Here is a 22,809-nt window from a genome sequence, read left to right as displayed (position 1 = left end):
AAGGATGTTTTTATTAAACAATTAATTTTTAAGATAAGGAAATATTTCGGCGAACTTGAACCAAACAAATGAGAAATAGGACCGAAAACCCTATATTTCTTTTGTAAAAAATTTTAAGCTATTTTCTTTCAGATGGAAAATTTAATGCAACAGTTATTAATTAATAAAAGTCTATGCACTTGACCCGTGAAAAGTCAAAACAATGTGTGGTTACACCCTTCGGGAGGTCTTGCGCATAATATAAAGATGCCAAACTGACAAACTGCTTATGTTACGTCGCTGTCCACAGAAACTGCTTCATTGGGATACCATGTGTGCTAACATATTGCTGTCACACTGCTATTGAAGCACCTGTACTTTGCAGGTCTGATTTCTAGAGCGCCCCTCTCCTCCATTTCTTCTACCATGTGCCACTGGGTACAAGCAGAGTTGGTGAATACACTTCCTGTTCCCAAGACCCAAAAAAACAGTGGATTTCAGCCGCTGCTAAACAGGCATTTTTTGACATTTCTAAGTGCAATCTATAATGGGAGAATGAGACGTGTTCAGTTGACTACACTTTTGTAAAGTAAAAGTAGTTTTAGAGCAGAGCATCATAACTGGCAGCCAAATGTGGATGGAATGTTTAATGTTAGGATAGTTGGCTGTTTACTGTCAACACTGGACTACCAAAAAAAGAAATGCAGCCCCAAGGATGAGCTGGGCTCCATTAATTCTGATGATTCAGAAATAATTCTGAGCGGTGCTGAACAATGAGTGAGAAGAGGAAATGGTGAAAGGGAGGTGCAATGAGACCTGGGTATCAAGGTACATCAGTCATTGAAGATAGGCATGCAGGTACAGCAGGCAGTAAAGAAAGCAAATGGCATGTTGGCCTTCATAACGAGGGGATTAGATTATAGGAGCAGGGAGGTCTTGCTGCAGTTGTACAGGGCCTTGGTGAAACCACATCTTGAGTACTGTGTGCAGTTTTGGTCTCCTGATCTGAGGAAGGACGTGCTTGCTATTGAGGGAGTGCAGAGAAGGTTCACCAGACTGATTTCCCGGGATGGTGGGACTGACACATGAAGAAAAACTGGATCGGCTAGGCTTGTACTCACTGGAATTTAGAAGAATGAGAGGGGATCTCATAGAAACATAAAATTCTGAGGGGACTGGACAGGTTAGATGCAGGAAGAATGTTCCCGATGTTGGGGAAGTCCAGAACCAGGGGACACAATCTAAGGATAAGGGGTAAGCCACATAGGACCGAGATGAGGAGAAACTTTTTCACCCAGAGAGTTGTGAGCCTGTGGAATTCTCTGCCACAGAAAGTTGTTGAGTTCAGTTCGTTGGACATATTCAAAAGGGAGTTAGATATGGCCCTTACGGCTAAAGGGATCAAGGGATATGAAGAGAAGGCTGGGGTGGGGTACTGAGGTTGAATGATCAGCCATGATCATATTGAATGGGGGTGTAGGCTACTCCTGCACCTATTTTCTATGTTTCTATGAAACATCTCATTGGAGAGCAGTCCTAATGTAATGTGAGAACTTTCGACCGAACCTCTCTCAAATATTATGTAACCCTCTTCATGATGAATTCTAGTTCCTTTTTTATATTTGATGATGGTCTGTGTTCTTTAATGAGACTTCATTCAAATTCCATCAAGCAATTGGAATCCGAGGAGTCCGCTTGCAAGATCACTCGATAAACAGAAGATGTTTATTTCAAAAAGGTAGGCTACACAAAATCTCAAGAAATTCTGAAAACTAATTCAATGCTTGGGGTTGTTTTCTGTTGCAAAGTATAATGCTGGCCTAACTCGCACGATCTTACTGAAATCAGTTCCTAAGTGCTCTCCCTTTCCCTCAAAAAGCACAAATGTGTAGTTCTTGAGGTGATATTACAGCAGGAATGTAACATGTTAGAAAGGTATTTATTTATCTGCACAGCTGGACAATTGGAGCCCCAAAGTGAAAATAACGAGATTTATAAAAAGTCTTTTGTGGTTTTATTTAATTCTTAAATACAATTATTTTGTTGACAACTAATGAATATTATGCTATTTACAAATATACAATAGGATGTGGTCCTACTTATAGAACATGTTATGTCTGAAGCTTTGAATCCACATGGTAGATCATCCAATCTGAAGGTCTGCAGCTTGAGGATTTACAGGACATGATAGACTGGCTGGCTGGGAGTGGTGGGCTGAGAGCAATCGCTGGTGGGCGGGGATATGGTCCTTCCATCCTGACCTGAAGGAGGACAACGCTCGGGGGACGGTGAAATCCGCTCCACTATATTGGACAGATAATCCAAACTGGAAACAGCAAGGCCTCGGCCACTGGAACAAACTAGCGAAAAAGAAATGGATCACGTGGTGAAAACAACCGATCAAATACATAAGTAAGCCGGTTAAAACATGTCAAACAATCCTGATGATAGCAGTCATAGCTATGCTTTAACTTCTCTAACACTTATTTTAAATGTTATGGAACCATAGAACTTTACATCACAGAAGGAAGCTATGGTCCATCGTGTCGGAGGCGCCTTTCACAGCTATCCAAAACTAATTCCACAGTCTCTGTCTTATTCTATAGCCCTGATCTTACCCTGCTTCAAATATATATCCCTTAAAAGATGCCATGGTCTCTGCTCAAACCATTCCCTGTGGTAAAACATTCCATGCTCTATGTAAAGACATCTCTCCTCACCTCTCTGCTCGCTATCAGTCACAATTTTAAATTGATGACCACTCCTCACTGACTCCCCAACTACAGACAACAATATTTCCCCATTTACTCAAAAAACTTCATAACTTTCTTTAAAAATACTTTATTAATCTTCTCTTAGCCTTCCATACGGCTATGGAAATAATCCCAGTATCTCAAGGTTCTCTTCATAACAATAGATTCCCATTCCCAGGACCAGTCTGGTGAATCTATTCTGTAGGTCTCTGTGGCTTTAATGCTCTTTAACAGTGCCAGCTGTGGTTCAGGGGTATCACCCTCACCTCCAAGTCAGAAGGTTGTGAGTTTAAGACCCACTCCAGAGACTTGAACTTATAATCTAAGTTGATGCTCCAGTGCAGTACTGAGGGTGTGCTGCACTGTCCGAAGTCCTGTCTTTTGAATTCAACATTAAACCAAAGCCCCATGTGCAGTCTTAGGTGGACACAATACTATTTCGAAAACGAGCACAGGAGTTCTCCCTGGTGTCCTGTCCAATATCAACCAACATTACTGAAACAGATTATCTGGTCATGATCACATTACTGTTTATGGAAGCTTGCTGTGCACAAATTATCTGCTGTTTCCTACATTACAACAGTGACGCCATTTCAAGAGTATTTCATTGGCTGTAAAGCACTTTGGGACATCCCGAGGTCCTGAAAGATGCTTTATAAATGTATTTATTTCTCTCTTTCTTTCCATTTCTTCTTTTTTTCTATCTAATGGAACATCCAAAACTGCACACAATAGTCTTACTGTGGCCTAACCAATATGTTGTATAAATGTATCATTACTTGTTTAATCATACTCTATGCCCCTATTTATAATCCTTAGAATGTGGTTGGCCTTTATATAAGTAAACAATACATTATTCAAAAATGTTTAATGTTAGCAAAGTGCTCTTTAAAAAATGTCAAATGAAATATAATCAGATTCCCTGGCCCCTTCAGAACACCTGCTTTTTAATTGTACCACGTGTTCTTCAACATTATCTCAAACTTTGAGAAGTGGAAGAACCTGTAGTCCTGGCTGTATTGCGTTTGGAAATGTTGCACGAATGAGAGCAAGCACTGAATATGGTTTCAAAGTAGTTATTACTTTAAACTGGGGGTGGGGGAGGGGGAGTTCAAGCTACAAGGTGACATTTCGACTATAGCTTAGGAAATAGTCCACCATTAAAATATTTCTATCTCGCTTCTTAACTAGAGAGCATGTGTTCTTGGTCACTTTCTCAAGCTGCGCCTTTAGAGTCGAGGTGTAATTTCGTCAGTTTCAAGGCAGATTTATGATGAAGTGTGAAGTGGATTCATGACAACAATAAAAACGTACCATTCTGTAATTCCGAACAGTAAATGCGGTCAAAACTGATGTTCCTTCTAGACCAAACGGGGCTGTTACATCCCAGCTGCAAAAAAAATCACAATAAAGCAATCTCCAAACCTTTGAGATATAAAGTTTTTATATAGATTCACCGTAACATATATATACTGTATATGTCATGAGTCTTGAATGAGTAAAATAATGATTACCCCTGGACGGAAATAAGGCCATCTGTTGATTAGACATAGTTGGGTTCTTTGCCACACCATAGTTTTCTCACACAAAGCATTAGGTATGTCTGTATGCCTATACAGAAATGTGCATTGTGTTATCCATGGAAAATGGATTGCATGTCTATGCAGTTAACGGAAGCTACATTAATTGTGCCAGGTCAGATTTTCCCATACTAAATTGATATTAAAGCCTTGGCTCCAACAGTTAAAACGTAGTGCTATAAGAATGCTTCACTGGTTGTTTTTTCAAACAACAGCCTTCAGCTTGCTGCTGTTCTCGGCTCCTGTGGATAGCAATATGTGCAGAGGTGGGAAAGTCATCATCCCCGCATCCAAAGAGATCAATGTGTGTGGCAGCAACTTTTACTGAAGTGGCGAGAAGAAGCAGTCGGTCACACTTAATGAGACCCAGAAGCCGTCTAAATCAAACCCTGAGCTACAGAGAGCATTTCACCTAATTTTCAACAAGTGCTGATGAAGATGTTTAACTTTAGCTCCTCTCTTCCCTTTCTCCCAAATTACTTAAGGAAGTATGTCATAGAAAAAAATGTCGGACAACTGCGATTGCAACTTTTGACGATTCTTACAGCTGTCCTCTGTGGTTTTCGACATGCTGCCTTTGTCAAAGTGTCAAAGTGACTTCTCGTAGTTAAAACATGGATAAGGATCTGTGTGGGTTGGGACTGCTGCACAGTGGAATTATATTGATGTTGCTTGAAAAAGCTCCGGGAAATTAGAACACTAATAAGTGATTGAAACGTTGGAAGTATTGCACCCGAATAAATCGCGTTATTGTTCATTCATTGTAGCTTGATTGAATCCTCGTTTGGAAAACATTTAAAACAAACTTTAAAAAGGGACAGGCTTGTTATTATATTCACTGCATGGTTTATTTTTAAATTATTTTGATAAACGATCCACTAGTTGATTAAACCATATTTAAAATATTTAAGATCGAAATTTGTTTGGTAAAATCAGTCCATTTGGCTATAATCCCCTTCTTCATAAATATTGCAACATCAAGCTTAATCTGCAACTACTGCGACCCGTTATTGATGCAATTCCATTTATGAAGCCGACGAGTCGGTGCCATTCCAAATCCTATATCAACACATTAAGTGAGCTGATAACTTATAAAACAGGGGAAAGGCAACCTTAGAGAATAAAACTGCGAAACGTTTCCTTCCACACGCGCAAGTGCATTTTCCACCCTTCATCATTCACCCAGCTCTATGTGAATGGAGAATGTAACTAACTGTAAACTGCAGACGTAGTTTGATGATCAGACGAAACAGCTTTTGCGAATACATTTGTAATCGATATTTACGAACTCATAGATATCGGGTTTTCTTTCAGGGCGCGAAAAAGAACATTTTATGGTCACATATTTTAATTGAGGATGGGTTACCATAACCAGATGTTCTCGTCTTGCATTGGTTGTGCAAAGAACAGACTGATCCCATGTAATAATGGGACACGCGGCATGTTCACTGCCAGAGCCATGGGGGATATCGATTATAGGAAGGGTTTGCGTTCTTGCGGTAAATAGACAAGATCAGACACTTCTGATTCAGAACTGGGCTCTTGCCAGGAGTATGTTCATTAATACAGACAGCCTCGGTAATGCATAATGTTTTAATTCGCCAATAATAGGAACGCACACTGATTCTGTGTATGGGGAGGGCTACAGATTAAATAGACTGGTGCTTACCATTCCGTCCGAGCAGTTGGATGTGGGGCTTCCCGGTTCCGAGCTGACATTGTCGGGCAGGCTGTAATAGTTGGCCACCTGTTCCCTGAGGAGCTCCTGAAGACTCTCGATGTAGCTGATGGCGTTTCTCAGAATCTCCACTTTCGGCAGCCGCTGGTTGGGGTTCGAGCTGGTGCACCTCTTCAGAGTCTCGAAAGCCTGGTTCACTTTCTTCAGCCTCCTCCTCTCCCTCATGGTGGCCGCCTTCCTCCTATCGGTGTTGGAGCTTTTGCGCTTACAGGCTTTGCAAGCCCACAGCAGACAGTGGCCAGCCTGGTGGTGGCCATTCGGAGCCCTGACATGTTCCTCCTCATCAGTTCCCCGGGACTCGAGCTTATGATCCCCAAACACAACGGCGCCGTGCTCAAAATCATCTGCAAAGTCTGCCTCCTCGGGCGATGAGAGGCAAGAATTATCATAAAACAGATCGGACGGCGAAAAGTGGCAGTCGACCATGATATCCATTTGCAATAATACCGAAACAATAGGCTGCAACGCAAAACTCGCACAACCTTTGCGTAAACTAACCTAGGCGATGGAATTCAAAGACAAACATGGGTTGGGGTCAGAATAAAGTGCCTTGGGCTGACACTGAGGAGCTCTTTATATACACACGATGAGATCGGTCACACCGACTAACATCCAGTCCTTCCCCTATGTCATTAACCCTAGATCCGTCCCAGGGGTATCTCATTAACCCTTGTTGGGTCGGGAAGATCTCCTCCCACAACTCAGAGAGGACATTCCGCGAAATGAGACCAGCAAGAAATAAGGGAATTCCATCCAACCATCCCAATAAGTGGATCACTGCTGACCCGTGGGTAATAAGAGTTTGAATGGATCAGAAAATATTGTCATCGCTTGTCTTTTAATAAATTTATATTGATTTAAATCCAAATCATAAATATAAGTTCCAGAATAATGTTTGTTCGAAGTTATGTAAACGTTAACATAGTCGGCAACTCGTTGTCGAGTCTGTCTGCTGCTTCAGTATATAAGTTACACAATGGGCCGAAGCAAAACTCTAAGCAGTATCGACTCTTTGCTAAGTGGTTTGTCTGGAGTTTTATTCCCATTCGTTTCCTACTAGTTCATCAATGTTCAAACATAAATCCTGCTAAAGTGGCCGGGTTAGTGCATGCAGTGTAGAGTTTGTGTCGTATTCAATGCTAGATAACACAAGTGATAGATAATCAGTGAAAGAAAGCATCGAATCATTGTGTAGAGCACGTACAGCAGATCATTTTAGCAGCGTTACCGCTGGATATATTGCCTTGTTGCAAGTTCTGTTTGTCAGACCAATATTCACTGCATTAATCTCTCAACAGAAATCGTTGTAAATTTTGTAATGAAATCAGCGCAGGTCATTGCCTTAATGTAAGGAATTCGCGAGTATTCATTTCGAATGGTTGTAATGGCTGGCATTATGACTCTATACAATAAAATGCACGAACAAGTTGCGGCTTTCTTTTTAAGCCAGAATGTGTTTCCATCAGCAGTGTAGCAGTCTTGACCACTGCGTGTCAGATCAAACTTGTCGAAAGTCCTGGCACGCTGTTTCTCAGGCTGCAGACTGTAAAACAGCATTTTTATTGCTCTTTGGGGTTTGCTGATTTTATGGTTGAAGCAAATTCGCACCGTTACAGATGCGTCCCAGCTGTACCTTCAGCAGACCCTTTCGAGGTGCAAGATTGCCCTGCACCAAAGTGTCGGGCAAATTCACACACCCTGGTGACAAAAGTTTCAACGGGTCAGGGAAACCGTTAAGTGATCATCAAATTGGTAATGAAGCGTATTAGTGAGTGTTTGTCAGATTAGGAGCAGGTTAAGTGAAACCGAAAAGCTATTCAGTGGGAGAGGGATAGGTTTCCACTTGCGTGTAATATCGTTTTATTTGTATAACCTTCTGTGGGATTTTCTGATCTGGTTTATTTTCATTCTTCCTTATCTAACTTTAAACACTTCATTGTGAAAACAAATTATTTGCCAACATCCCAATTCCGTAAGGGATATTGGAAAAGTAGTCAAAACCCATATGCAATTAGTGAACAAAGTACAAAGAAATAAATGCTCACAAAATAAGTATGAAAACACATTAAAAGTTGTTTATTCAAATTCTTCTTAATCTGATGAAAAGTAATGAGCTTTTTTTGTGAAATAGATTTATGCTGAATCCTCGGGCAACACTTTAAACTCCGTTGGGACATGCTACCGTCGTTTTAAAGGAAGCACCACTTCACTGCAGCTACTTGGTATGTTTTTCGAAAGCAGTTATCAAAACAACTTCCAAAAACCAAGCAAGCAATGGCAACAGAACAGCGAGAGTGAACACACAAGCTACAAGACCAGGAAACTGACTCCTGCTCTTTGCTGAGCTGGAAATTGAGGTGCTGAAAGTACTGGATGGACCCTAACAAAACACAATTGCTGTTGGACGGCAAGATCAAACCTCTCCAATCCACCAACATTTGAACACCACAGACAATAGGAATAATAGCATATTCACTTTCATATTAAAATCGATAACCCATTCTTTGCAGTCCATTTCTTTTTGCGATTATATTTACTATGACATATATACAGGAAATAAATTACTGGCGGTGTTTGAGTTAGGATTCTTTTAATCCTAAAATTCTGATCTGCACCACTGATGTCAAATTGGTGTCAACACTTTGCATCATAATATAGATCCCACATAATCCCTATAAAACTCTGTGTCACGAAGTTTATTCATATGTTTTTGCTCCGTGGGTTTAATTTGGATCCTACTTGAACTATCTTCTTTCTTAATACAATCTGAAATAATTTGCAAATTACGATGTGTGACTTAATTCAAACCTGCATGGGGAACGCAACCACATTTGTATTACATCTGTCCGAACGTTTGAATACTTGTCTTTGCGACCTTTTGCACGTCTCCCCTGCTACACGCATGCTTGCCACTTTCCATTCAATACTTTACTGGGACTCAGTAGAAAGACAGCTGAAGAAGACATTGAGTTTTGCTGTTCTAATCGACTTCCAAGAGAGATCAAAGTGAGCTATTTTTCCAAGACCCCCACAAAGGGAACTTCTGCTGCATTGCCCCTTTGAAGCGCAAGCAAGGACAAGCAGTTGGCGCAGTGCGTACTGGATTGGCTGTCTATATGCCCTATGTGCAGGCCGATACATGACCACTGGAATGTTCACAGGAGGTGATGTGGGCTTTTTTAAATTCGTGTTCAAAACCAATAAAAATACTGTACCTAAATTATGCAATCAACATATTAACTCGAGCTGGGTTCTCACTGTACAACACGAGGACTTGTACAGCGGCCAATATGATTTCTACTTCAGCAGTACTGATTCATCGGGGCTGACGTGAATTTCGGAATGTTGTCTGACTCGTCTGGAAACTGCGAATATGGTGGGAGGACCCCTGGATCTGGCAAACGTGCGTCAGTCAATTAAAGAGAAAGCAGTTCACCGCTGACTCCTGCCTGGTTACTCTATAGGGATATGTGAATATGCATGGTTACTCTATAGGGATAAGTGAATTGATAAAAAGTCACCCAACATTATTGCTCATCGATAAGATGTGAAAATTGATATATACAACTTTTGTTTCGCATTAAACGTTCCCACGCAGTACAAAGGAGTAGAGTGCACTAGTTGAAGCAGTGTCCCTCTCTGCACTCAAACATTAATCACTGTTTGAAGATTTAGCGCACGGGTTTAGCAGCAGTGATGCAACTGACTTTCGTTCCATAGGTTTGCACATTTATGCTGGAAATGCGAACAAAGTGGTTGAGCGATAGGAGTCTGCCACCAACCATTGAAGATACTGATCGAAAAACTTAAACCAAAATCTGAGATTTACTATGACGGGATTTGCTTGTTACTACTACCAGTTAATTACTTCTTTAATCATGAGTGCTTCAGGTTTGTGATAGACTATCTTTGGTCATTTGACATGAAATAATCACGACTAAGCCGTGTTTTGGAATAAAAATAAATACTCCTTTTTGAATTAAACATTAAAGGTTAGATTGTGAAAACGAGACCTCCGATCTTTCTTTAAACACTCTGTGCACAGCAGATAAGATCTCCAACTCGAATCACTTTCATTAGTTTTTGAGCTGATAATTTTGCAACCAAATCCCACTGGAAACAACGTAGATTAAATCCCAACCTCTGATCTCGAGCACGTTATTGCTTGTCTTTTGCATATATGAAGTGTTCTTTGGATGTAAAGTCAGGCACTAATCCTCATAATTAATATCAGACACAAACAATATTGTTGTTAAATGTTAAAGATTTTTTTTAAAGCTACACCAATCTATATTAACGATTTGGAGGAAGGGACTGAGTGTAACGTAGCCAAGTTTGCTGACGGTACAAAGATGGGAGGAAAAGCAATGTGTGAGGAAAACACAATAAATCTGCAAAAGGACATAGATAGGCTAAGTGAGTGGGCAAAAATTTGGCAGATGGAGTATAATGTTGGAAAGTGTGAGGTCATAAACTTTGGCAAGAAAAATCAAAGAGTAAGTTATTATTTAAATGGAGAAAGATTGCAAAGTGCTGCAGTACTGTGGGACCTGGTGGTACTTGTGCATGAAACACAAAAGGTTAGTATGCAGGTACAGCAAGTGATCAGGAATGCCAATGGAATCTTGGCTTTTAATGCAAAGAGGATGGAGTATAAAAGCAGGGAAGTCTTGCTACAATTGTACAGGGTATTGGTGAGGCCACACCTGGAATACTGCGTGTAGTTTTGGTTTCCATATTTACGAAAGGATATACTTGCTTTGCAGGCAGTTCAGAGAAGGTTCACAAGGTTGATTCCAGATATGAGGGGGTTGACTTATGAGGAAAGGTTGAGTACGTTGGGCCTCTACTCATTGGAGTTCAGAAGAATGAGAGGTGATCTTATCGAAACGTTTACGATTATGAGGGGGCTTGACAAGGTGGATGCAGAGAGGATGGTTCCACTGATAGGGGAGACTAGAACTAGAGGGCATCATCTTAGAATAAGGGGCCGCCCATTTAAAACTGAGATGAGGAGAAATTTCTTCTCTCATATGATTGTGGATCTGTGGAATTCGCTGCCTCAGATAGCTGTGGAAGCTGGGACATTGAATAAATTTAAGACAGAAATAGACAGTTTCTTAAACGATAAGGGATTAAAGGGTTATGGAGAGCGGGCAGGGAAGTGGACCTGAATCCATGGTCGGATCAGCCATGATCGTATTTAATGGCAGAGCAGGCTCCAGGGGCTGTATGGCCGATTCCTGCTCCTATATCTTATGTTCTTATGTAATAATGAACATGAAAACAGTATTGCGACTTAATAATTTGAGAAGTGTTAAATAAAATACATAAAGTTAAATGATCTCAAAAGAAGGCCTGAGTTTCTATGCCCAACAGGAAACAAAGAGCATGGCAGCTGCGTAAGTTTTAATTTGCTTTAAAATCTTATTTTCTGTGTGTTTTCTATTCTTTTCTGTCTCTTTTACAGCCCACATTACAAGCTCCAGTTCCATCTTTGACATAGCTTAAAGTTTCACAGAGTTGGCTAAACCCACGTATTTCTAACTCGCCACATTGCCCGCTCAATTCTAAATTTTAGAACACTATATGACGTGGATCTTCAGCCCTGCAGCTTATAAAAGGGAAATGTTAATGCATTGGACATGATTTAGTCATTCTAGTTCTGACTGCATTTTCAAATTACAATTGCGTCAGAAACGACCAGTTTATCAGAAACTGGCCAATAATTTATCACGCCAAGTTAAATTGCAGTACATTTATTTTTCCGAAACTCCCGTAACCTGAAATTACTATTTATTGCTAATGAAAATAAGGGAAACACATTTTTAAATTATTTCAGAATATTAACGCCATCTCATCATGACATTTTGCCAGACCTTTCTCGAAAGGATGGATAATAGTTAAGACATTCTTCACTTTGCAATTTTTAAGTGTTTACAGAGAGATCTCTATACTTAATATTTAAAAAATCCACCCAGCAATCATTGTTGTGATAATATCGTGAAATATTGCAAAACATGTTCTCTATTTTGCTCGAAAACAAGTTTACCTGTCCCTTGTCGGAAACGTTTGGGAATCTCCAGAACAAGGTCTGGATACAAATTGAGAGACATTGAAATATCTGACTGCTGGCTTAACGCTGGATTTAGCATCACCAGGAGATAAATATGTGCTGCAATAATATTTACAGCAACACCCGCAACACATTGTATAAAACTCGCGCGATTAATCCATTACCATTGGTATTGCTGTTATTCTAACTGTGAGTTCTGTAATTGTTCTTGTAAGTACACCCTAATTAAATTCTGACATACTGCATAATGCCCGTGCTTCTATAGTGAATGTAATTCATCCTGGTCATAATATCAAAGAATCTTACAGCCCAGAAGGAGGCCATTCGGCTCTTTGAAAGAGCTATCCAATTAGTCGCACCCCACTATTCTTTCCCCATAGCCCTGCAAATGTTTTCTTTTCAAGTATTTATCCAATTCTCTTTTGAAAGTTACTATTGAATCTGCTTCCACCATCCATTCCAGATCATGACAACTTGCTAAGTCAAAAACATTCTCATCTCTCCTCTACTTCTTCTGCCAATTACCTTCAATCGGTATGTTATGGTTACCAATCTTTCTGCCAGTAGAAACAGTTTCTCCTTATTTACTTCATCAAAAGCCTTCGTGATTTTGAACACCTCTATTAAATCTCCCCTTAACCTTCTCTGCTGTAAGGATAACAACTTCAGGAACTTGAACAGATAAATATTTGCTGGCAAAAACACAAAGGCAGAATATTATCTGAATGGCAGCAGATTAGGAAAAGGGGAGGTGCAACGAGACCTGGGTGTCATGGTACATCAGTCATTGAAAGTTGGCATGCAGGTGCAGCAGGTGGTGAAGAAGGCAAATGGTATGCTGGCCTTCATAGCTAGGGGATTTGAGTACAGGAGCAGGGAGGTCTTACTACAGTTGTGCAGGGCCTTAATGAGGCCTCACCTGGAATATCGTGTTCAGTTTTGGTCTCCTAATCTGAGGAAGGATGTTCTTGCTATTGAGGGAGTGCAGCGAAGGTTCACCAGACTGATTCCCGGGATGGCGGGACTGACATATGAGGAAAGATTGGATCGGCTGGGCCTGTATTCACTGGAGTTTAGAAGGATGAGAGGGGATCTCATAGAAACATATAAAATTCTGACAGGACTGGACAGGTTAGATGCAGGAAGAATGTTCCTGATGTTGGGGAAGTCCAGAACCAGTGGACATAGTCGAAGAATAAGAGGTAAGCCATTTAGGACTAAGATGAGGAGAAACTTCTTCACTCAGAGAGTTGTTAACCTGTGGAATTCCCTACCGCAGAGAGTTGTTGATGCCAGTTCATTGGATATATTCAAGAGGGAGTTAGATATGGCCCTTACGGCTAAAGGGATCAAGGGGTATCGAGAGAAAGCAGGAAAATGGTTCTGAGGTGAATGATCAGCCATGATCTTATTGAATGGTGGTGCAGGTTTGAAGGGCCGAATGGCCGACTCCTGCACCTATTTTCTATGTTTCTATGTTTTTATGTTAATCTAGGCTGACACTCCAGTGCACTGCTGAGGGAGTTCTACACTGTCAGAGGTGCCATCTTTTGGATGAGATGTTAAACCGTCTGCTCTCTCAAGTCGACATAAATGAGCCATGGCACTATTTCGAAAAGCAGAGGAGTTATCCCCATGTCCTGGCCAATATTTATTCCACAATCGACATGACAAAAACAGATCATCTGGTCATCATCACATTGCTGTTTGTGGGAGTTTGCTGTGCACAAGTTGGCTGTCACATTTCCCATATTACAACAGTGACTACACTCCAAAAGTACATAATTGGCTGTAAAATGCTTTGTGGCGTCCGGTGGTCATGAAAGGCGCCATATAAATGCAAGTCTTTCTTTTTTCTCCATGTAACTGAAGTTCTTTATCTCTGGTGCCTAGTAAATCTCTCTGCACCATCTCCAAGCCCATGACACCCTACCTAAAGTGTGGTGCCCACAATTGGTCACAATATCCAGCTGAGACCCAACCAGTGATTGTGCAGGGTTAGCATAACTTTTCTGCTTTTGTATTCTATGCCTCTATCTATCAAGCCAAGGATCCTATATCCTCTTTTTCAACAGTCTTATCAACTTGCCCTGCCACCTTTTAAAGATTTGTGTACGTAAACCCACAGTTCTCTCTGTTCCTGTCTGTCCATTTCACTGTGTCTATATCCTCCTGAAGTCTGGTACTATCCTCCTCACTTTTTACTACATTTTGGAGTTCCACATCATTTACTAATTTGGAAATTATGCCTTGTGGTGGTCCTAATAATGACCCCTGGGGGACATCACCATATACCTTCCTCCAGTCTTAAAAACAGCCATTCTTTACTACTCTTTGCTTTCTGTCCTTTAGCCAATTTCGTATTCATGCTGCCATTGGCCCTTTTAATCCCATGGGCTTCAATTTTGCTAACAGGTTATTATGTAGTGCATTATCAAACTTGGTCAAGTGTTTAACAATATAAATAGCCCATTGTGTGTAGTTACTACTATTAATTCCGGAAGCATTTAAACATTTGAGTTTGTTAACTAAATTCTGGAACTAAAAGGATATGACTTGTACTTCCACATTTATTCTCCTGGGGTCTATTACTCTGACGTGGTACCATTCCAGTGTTATGACATCCTGAGTCCACATTAAACCAAATAGCGGTAAATATATATTTTGGTTTGTTCCGCAAAATGCATAGCAAGTTAACTCTGAACATACTGCTGGCTAAGCTGGTTCGTCACTAAACCAAGTGCATAGCTAAAACAGCGCTACATTTAATTAACATAAAATACCCCCCACCCACTGGCAAAGCATTAATGAATCGGATCTATAGAAAGAGGAGGTAAATGACTGTCTGCATTTAGCAACACTACATCTGATCTCCAACAGTGTCCTTGATTAAATGTCAAGGTTTCTAATTCGACTCTACTGAGCCAGTGGCATAAAATAGAATGGGCACATTCAACCCAAGATGATGAAACATAAAACCGATTCTGTTTTCAGCTTGAAATAAGGGAAAGGTTTTCTTTCTAAACAGGCTAATGGAACAGCTGTATACAACTGCAGCTAGTTTCAAATTCCAGCATTTCTAACTTAACGCACAGCGTCTTTTAAAGTGGAACTCTGGGAGATAGGTTTCAGAATAAAGTTTGTTTCGCTGAAACTGTCGGTCGAAAACAAACATCTGGATTTAACATTTCTCTTATTATTCGACTTCATCAGTAACCCAACCATGTCGTTACCCATGTAAATTGTTGCAATTAACATTTTTAAAACGCTTAGATTTTACAGCAGCAGTCTTACTGAAGGCCCACCTGCACAAAGATCTCTGATTGGTTGAGTTTCAACTGAATTACTGAAATTGACCTGCGAAGTCAGGAAGTTGGGTGGAACTGGAGCTGCAGGTTCAAAGGTTAGCTGCTCTTCTCAATCACCAGGAATGTTATGTTGGCTGCATTGCGGCATAAACTTGAACTAAAGATTGACTGACGACCGCATCGAAGGCTAATCCCATCTTGATTCAAGTGAGATAAGAAATGAAGAGAGCAATGGACCATTAGTGACTGTAACATTATCCTGCAATGTTAGATTGTTTTATACTAGATTTCAGCACAAGGTTGTGACAAGATTTCTCGTGATAGAGAGCTGCAAATGCCTTCATGTTTGCAATTGCATCATAGCTGTAACAATATCGTTTAGATATGATTTTAGTAACTATTATTGTTCAGTTAATAATTCAAACTCAACATACATGTTTTGGTCTTAATTTAACGCTCTTGCAAATATAAATGTTTATTTTATCTCAATATTTTTACATGAACTATTACTGGTTCCAGTCCCGATAACAAGATTGTTTTAAACATATCTAGGATTAATTTCACATGAACTTTCAGCGACTTTGGTCTTTGTTGTGGTCGGGACATTACAGGCAATGCGTTCTCGCATTTGTGGTGAGTTATGCTGCTTTCCATGCCGCTTAGGAAAAGTAGCTATGCCTGCTCTTAAGCTACATTTTTCGGTTGTCCAGTGACCAAATATTGATCATCCTCATTGATTTTCCTCATCGGGGCGGGGGCAGGGGCGGGGGGCAAGAGGTGATGGGAAGTGGGATATGCCAGACTGCGTAATCCAGTACCTGGGCCAAGCAGGCCCACAGTATCTCAGGATTCTGTTGGCGATTGACCAGCTCGCCTGGCTCATTGATGGGACCTGGAGATCTGTCATTGCGGCTAGAAATCATCCCACTTAAAAATAGATAACCCCCAAAATCAATAGTTTAACAGGTGCAATAGACCTGCCTGGGTAAGCAGCAGAAATGTTTCCATCCCGTCTGCAAAGGTGGTGAATGCAGTTTCAATAATAACTTGCAAATGGGAGCTGTATACAAACTGTGAAGTGGAAACATTTGCAGGGCTATGGGGAAAGAGCAGGGCAGTGTGACTAATTGGCTAGCTCATTCAAAGAACCGGCACATACATGGTGGGCCGAGTGGTCTTCTTCTGTGTGGTTTTAGATGGTTAAACTGCGGCATAGCCTTCAAAAATACTTGAGCATTGGTAAGCGTTGGATTTTGTCAACCTGTGCCTACGTTCTCTAGCTTTAGATATGTGGATGTACCCATGCGGGGAAAGTGTATGCACTTACATCAGACAAAAGAACACGCAACTGATCAGTAAATTCAGTCATTTAGTTGAGGAACTGTTAAATTGTTAGCAAACTTGAAGCCCATGGGATTAAGGCGGCAGTAGCTGCCTGGATACCGGGGCAAATTTCAAAGTTTACGGCTGATATGAAATTCGGAAATGTAATAAACAGAGAGGAGGATAGTAACAGACCTCAGGAGGCCATAGACTGACTCGTAAAATGGGCAGACATATGACAGATGAAAGTTAATGCAGAGAAATGCAAAATGATTCATTTTGGTAGGAAGAATTAGGAGAAGCAATATAGACTGAGTGGTATAATTTAATAGGGAGTGTAGGAATATAGAGACCTGGGAGTGAAGTCACAAGTCTTTGAAGGTGCAGGACAAGTTGATTAGGCTCTTAAAAGGCATACGAGATGCTTGGCTTTATAAATAGAGAATATAAATATAAACAAAAGCAAGTTCATTATGCTAAACCTTTATAAACCACTGGTTAGGCCTCAGCTGGAGTATTGTGGCTAATTCTGGGCACCACACTTTAGGAAGGATGTCAAAGCCTTAGCGAGGGTGGCAGGAAGATTTACTAGAATGGTACCAGGGATGAAGGACTTCAGCTATGTTATAGAGACTAGAGAGACTGGGGTTGTTCGAGCATAGAAGGTTAAGGGAAGATTTGATGGAGGGGTTCAAAATCATGAAGGTTTTGATAGAGTAGATAAGAAGAAATTGGTTCCAGTGGCAGAGTGGTAGGATGACATCACACAGCTTTGCTTCACACTGCATGACATGTAAATCCACTGTGGTGTCAAATCTGGTTTAAAAGCACCCCTCACCCCCGAAATGCAACCAACGTCGATTTAAATGTTTGGAGAACGGAGATTCCTTCCTCCCAGCTTTTTAAACATGAGTTTTTAACTTTTGGGAGAGAGCTCTGCCCACGCCTATACCTCGGTCTTCTGGTCAAGCTTAATACAGTTCCAGTCAGACAGGAGTCAGGCAACCTCAAGGCGGTTCTGCCATGCTGGAACCCGCACAGCAGTGTGAATGCACCCTTTGATGGTTGCTGCTGTAAGATGGTTGTACAATTCTGACGCTAGGGTTCCGGAATATTGCTGGACCAATGAGGCGGGGGAATTAAGTCAGACTCCTGCTATGTTTTAATCTCGGAGTATCAGAATAATGTATGGAACAAAACAGATGCGTTGTCTTACACATTATAAAATAATATAGCAGCGCCATTCGCTAGGAGCTAAACTTTTTCAGTAAAGCGTGCGACTACCCAGTTTAAAAGCGGTTTATATATTCGGTATGTGATCCTTTCTGGTTTTACCTTTCCCCCACTTTCGGGTTCCTCAAGCCACTGGTACATCGGAAATGTTAACAATCTGTTGACAGTGGATGGCAATGCAGGAAACTATATTAGGAACTTCAAACGTTTTGCGAAAATAGTCGAAATACAGGCTACTTGCTTACAGTACTAGAATTAGAACATTTTGTAGCTAGAATTTAGAATATTTGTAATAATCCAAACTCACTATCTGTGAAAATATGATAGCAATTATTATACTTTGCAATTCTGTACTGGGATTCCAGAGAGTTTATTACAGATATCGTACAGTAGAGCTAACCCCACAATAACATTATGCTTGCGAGTCTTTATCGTTCTGCACCTCTCTGTAAATTGTCACACAACCTTACTAAAACACGGCGCCCAGACAGATTGAAAACATCGAATAAAGAATTTTTATTCCGTTTTTACAATAAATGCTAAATACATATAGCTTAAAACAAACAAAAATATATCTTATAAAATTACGAAACTTGTTGCTGGATATACGCAAGCGGAATTTTTACAAACATATTTACAACTTACTCATGTCATTCAAACCTTTACTCTAGAATTAATCTTGGTCAAATAAATCGTTTCAACATTTTTGGCCTTTTCCTTCTACTTAAGGGAATGATTTTTTTTCCAAAAATCGACACATTCAAACAGTATTAAAGTATATTGTCTAGGTACAACACGGCAAAAAGTTATCGGGCAGGCAAGTACAGTAATGGCGAACCGCCAACATAACTATTGTATAAATCAAGTTCGAGCTCGTCGTTTGTATTAATCATATTACTTTGCATTTGAGTCTTGGGTATATAGTGTAGTGGATTCGTCCGTTGAAATACTGTCAACTATTGAGGTCAGGTAACGAAGGCTGCTGGTGCCTGATGATTCCGAACTATTTCCTGGTTAAAACAAAACAGCCAACACGGAAGAAGTTAATGATGGTTGTCAGAACTGTCTTTCTTCCTACTCATTAACTCGGGGCCATCCAAATACAACGGGCCCCCAACGCATTATAAATATAAGTGCCCTGTCGCTTACAGACCGAACCGCTTGGAAGCCTCAAAACTGTGTTTACAGCTCAAGATTAAAACCTCGTGAGATACTTTTCTCAAGAACATTTATTTCATTTTTATCAAAGTTTCACAGCAAATAAACATTTTTGAAAATGTCTATAATTTGCTAATTATTGACACTATGCTCTCTAGTAGTTTCCTGGGAGATATTTATATATATGTTGAGTATATATATATATACATAGATACAACCTAATTGAAAATATGATTTACTGTCTATGGATGAATTACTACATTACAACAGTGACTACTCTTCAAAAGTACTTCATTGGCTGCAAAGCGCTTTGAGACGTCCGGTGGTCATGAAAGGCGCTATATAAATGCAAGTCTTGCTTTTACTTAACGATTGATAGAAGATAATTTACCTTCTTTGTGGAGTTTATTTGGGATATTGGAATGATCAGACAAATTCCCCCATTCAGAAGGACAGGTGTTTGTTCCCCAGCAATCTGCAGTGGTTACCTGGGAAGAAATGTCGAAGGTATTAGGTAGTGACATCCTGAAAGGTCCACCGTGTAAAAGACCAGAAGCAGGACACGAACGGTGAGGGACAGGGGCTCTGTGGCGCTTACCATTGAATGGGAGCCGTTACAGCCGTTGGCCGGGTCCACATTCTCCTGCATTTTCTCCTGCTGGTCCAGGCTGTGCAGCAAATCCTGGAGTTTCTCGATGTAGTGAATGGCACTGCGAAGGATCTCCACTTTGGGTAGCCTCTGGTTCGGGTTTGGCACCGTCCTCCGCTTTAACGCCTCGAAAGCCTCGTTTATTTTTTTGAGCCTCCTCCTCTCTCTGAGGGTAGCCGCCTTCCTCCTGTCGGTCGTGGCCGATTTTCTCTTGCACGCTTTACAAGCCCAGATCAGGCACTGGCCGGGGCAGTGGGACTTGAGGCCGGGCGGAGCGTACACGTGTTCCTCTCCGCCACTGTCACAGCTCGGTTCGGGTTGGCTTGAGTCTCCGACTGGAGACAGGCCGTCCTCGCTTCCCGGGTAGAGGGGAGATATCCCCGCCCCATCCAAGTGTGGAAAAACCATAGATTCACTAACCAGATATCGCTGATCGTGGTAGTAAAAGGGGTTGGTTTCAAACATCTCCATCATTGTCGCTCCTGCAGGTTATGTATGTGTTTGCGAATATGTGTGTGTATGTGAGAGACAGTGGATCAAAAGCTGCACAGGGGTCTGGATGGCATTTAAACAGTTGGATGACAAGTCCCTGTGCTATATATACATACATACATATATATAGAAGCAGGTGAAATTCTATCCAACATTTAGCTGTTGCAGTGCATCAACTCTTACTGAGCTGTCTGGGTGCTGTCATTATTACAGCCATTCTATTTTAGAAACGCAACGTTTCCTGGGAGACTATGGTTTCTTCTGTGATACGCAAGTGTTCCACCTACCTCCGGGAGAGATTCGCTTCTCTGACGAAGATTTTCTTTCAACGCTCCGTTATTTAAATTCTGAATAAAAATCCTTTATTTTCTGCCTTACTTGTTAGCTTGTTAAAAATATATTTTTTAAAACGATGCCTGCCGCTCAGCTTTATGTATTTATCCGAACTCGCATTTAGTTATTATTTGGAGATATACACTACACCCAGATTGTTACCGAGTTAATGTTACGCACGTGTTAAATATTACACCTGTTGGAGGATCCAAGCGCAAAGTGAGGATCCAGGTATGTATAGTATTTGTTTAATCAAGTTTCCTAAATTAGTGAGATCGCATCATGTAACTATTTTCTAGACAACATTAATCAAGTGCCCCCTGATTAAAAGGGGGAGGCATACTCCAAATACTTTCAAACAAGTGCCCCTTGTTTTTTTTTGAGGTCGCATTATACAACTCTTTTGATTGAAAACAATAAAGAAATAAATCAACTGCCCCCTTTGGGGGGGGGGGGGACACTCCAAACACTTTTCAGGAGCCCTTTTTAAAAACAATTGTGTGTTTTTTGTGTTCGCATAATATATACAGGCAGTTTCAGAGCACCTGCTGTAATGAATAACGTCTGATTGTTACCGTAATCTAATTTTATGATGTGGCACATCACGAAACAAAAATGTTCTACCTTTGTTACCTGTCAAAATTAAATTGTTGTCTGGTCTTATTAGTGATTTAAACAAAAATGAATTGAAAATAAGAAGATCACTCTGCGGTTTGTTATACTGCAACTTAAAACCCATTTTCTCCCTCTATGTTTGTGCGCTTTATGTTGGTCTTCTTTGACCAGTATGTCATGGTGCAATTAAACTATTTATATTAAGGCATGATTTCCGATTTGCATATTGAGTTGCCCCGGGACTCTTGAAACAGATCAATTACCATTCATTTTAGCAACTCTCCAATTTATTGGTCCTACTTTACAAAGAAAATACAAATGATCTGGTGGAGGACGTAAAGAGGTAATTAGATGTGGGCGAGCGGTGGTGTTGTGGGTGGTTCAGATACACATTTCTCGCTGGCAGGTGCTCGCGAGCCTATGTCAGCTTTTTCGTTGATAAACGGTCACGCCTGAAAAAACACCCAACTCTTCCTGAGAGATTCCATTGGACAACACCAAGGGGCGGCCCATCACCGGGCAGGCAGTCAACGCTCTGTTACTCAGTGCTAAATGTTCTGCCCAGTCATGGAGCGGGGTATTAATTGGATAACAACCGGCCATAAATTGTAAATACAAACCTCAGTGTTAGGGAGTGCGATCCTCGGCTAATGCACTTTTCATCTCATTTAAATCAAGCTACCAACGAGCTATTCAAGTAATGAAGAATACAGTCACAATCAAATGCTGCATGGTATGATTTATATCACATTATTGGGTTGGTCATTTTATGAGATACAAGTCATATTCAGTTTCATGGCTCCATTTCTACACTGTGATAAAGTTAGGGATAGTGCAGAGAGAAGGGACAACAGTGAATTTAATTTTCTGTCCATTAAAAAAAAAACAATAGGTGCTGTGCTTGATGAAGACAGATTGGATAACACCACAAAGGCTTCAGTGGTTCATGGACCCTCCCCTTTATAGGGGGCACTTGGAGAAAAAATATGTTTTTGTGCCCCAAACCCCCCCCCCCCCCAAAAACCACAAAGAAAAATAAATAAAAAAAAATAAAAGGGCCTGTAAATGTTTGGTGTTTCCCCCAGATCGGGGGGGGGGGGGGGGGGGGCACGGTTTAATGTTTTTTGTTTACTCCCAAAAAGGGTTTCAGTGGTTCATGGAGAAGTTCCGTCACCACCTTCACAAGGGTATCTAAGGTTGAGCAACAAATGCGGCCTTGCCTTATCACCCACATCCCGACACCAGATTCAACGTTTGTAGAAATGAAAGTGGAGGGAAAAAATCAGCGAGACAACAGCTCCACGGTTTGAAGTTGTTTAATAGAGATATGTCTTTCTGTATAATTATATTATATTGTTCTTCCGTAAAATAAATTAGGAAAGCAATGCTAAAAACTGCAACGTTGTTTGTTTTGAATTGTGAGTGATGCTTCTTATAGTGCATGCGTATAAAACAAATATGAGTATTATTACCTTAATTTTTATTGGGAAGGAAATATCTTTCTCCTCCATGCTTATGAATTAAATTCAGTATTGTTCTGTCACAGATAAGAATTCCATATTTATTACAAAG

General features: G+C 40.7%; 2 protein-coding genes across 2 annotated transcripts; both read right to left on the bottom strand.

Moving 5' to 3' along the window:
• Nucleotides 1-1,996: 1,996 nt before the first annotated feature.
• myf5 (myogenic factor 5) lies at nucleotides 1,997-6,490 on the bottom strand. The gene is made up of 3 exons (XM_070900184.1): nucleotides 5,982-6,490; nucleotides 4,047-4,122; nucleotides 1,997-2,339 (listed from the first exon to the last, which is right to left on the bottom strand). The coding sequence occupies exons 1-3, from the start codon at nucleotides 6,483-6,485 to the stop codon at nucleotides 2,155-2,157; spliced, it is 765 nt and encodes a 254-aa protein (XP_070756285.1). The 5' UTR covers nucleotides 6,486-6,490; the 3' UTR covers nucleotides 1,997-2,154.
• An 11,859-nt stretch (nucleotides 6,491-18,349) lies between these two features.
• Nucleotides 18,350-20,368, bottom strand: myf6 (myogenic factor 6). Its single transcript, XM_070901568.1, has 3 exons — nucleotides 19,747-20,368; nucleotides 19,540-19,636; nucleotides 18,350-19,000 (listed from the first exon to the last, which is right to left on the bottom strand). The coding sequence occupies exons 1-3, from the start codon at nucleotides 20,269-20,271 to the stop codon at nucleotides 18,885-18,887; spliced, it is 738 nt and encodes a 245-aa protein (XP_070757669.1). The 5' UTR covers nucleotides 20,272-20,368; the 3' UTR covers nucleotides 18,350-18,884.
• Nucleotides 20,369-22,809: the final 2,441 nt, after the last annotated feature.

This window comes from Pristiophorus japonicus, chromosome 15 (assembly GCF_044704955.1).
Source record: "Pristiophorus japonicus isolate sPriJap1 chromosome 15, sPriJap1.hap1, whole genome shotgun sequence".
NCBI lineage: Eukaryota > Metazoa > Chordata > Chondrichthyes > Pristiophoridae > Pristiophorus > Pristiophorus japonicus.
The sequence above is the reverse complement of the archived record's forward strand: the minus strand, read 5'-3'. Positions and strand labels throughout refer to the sequence as shown.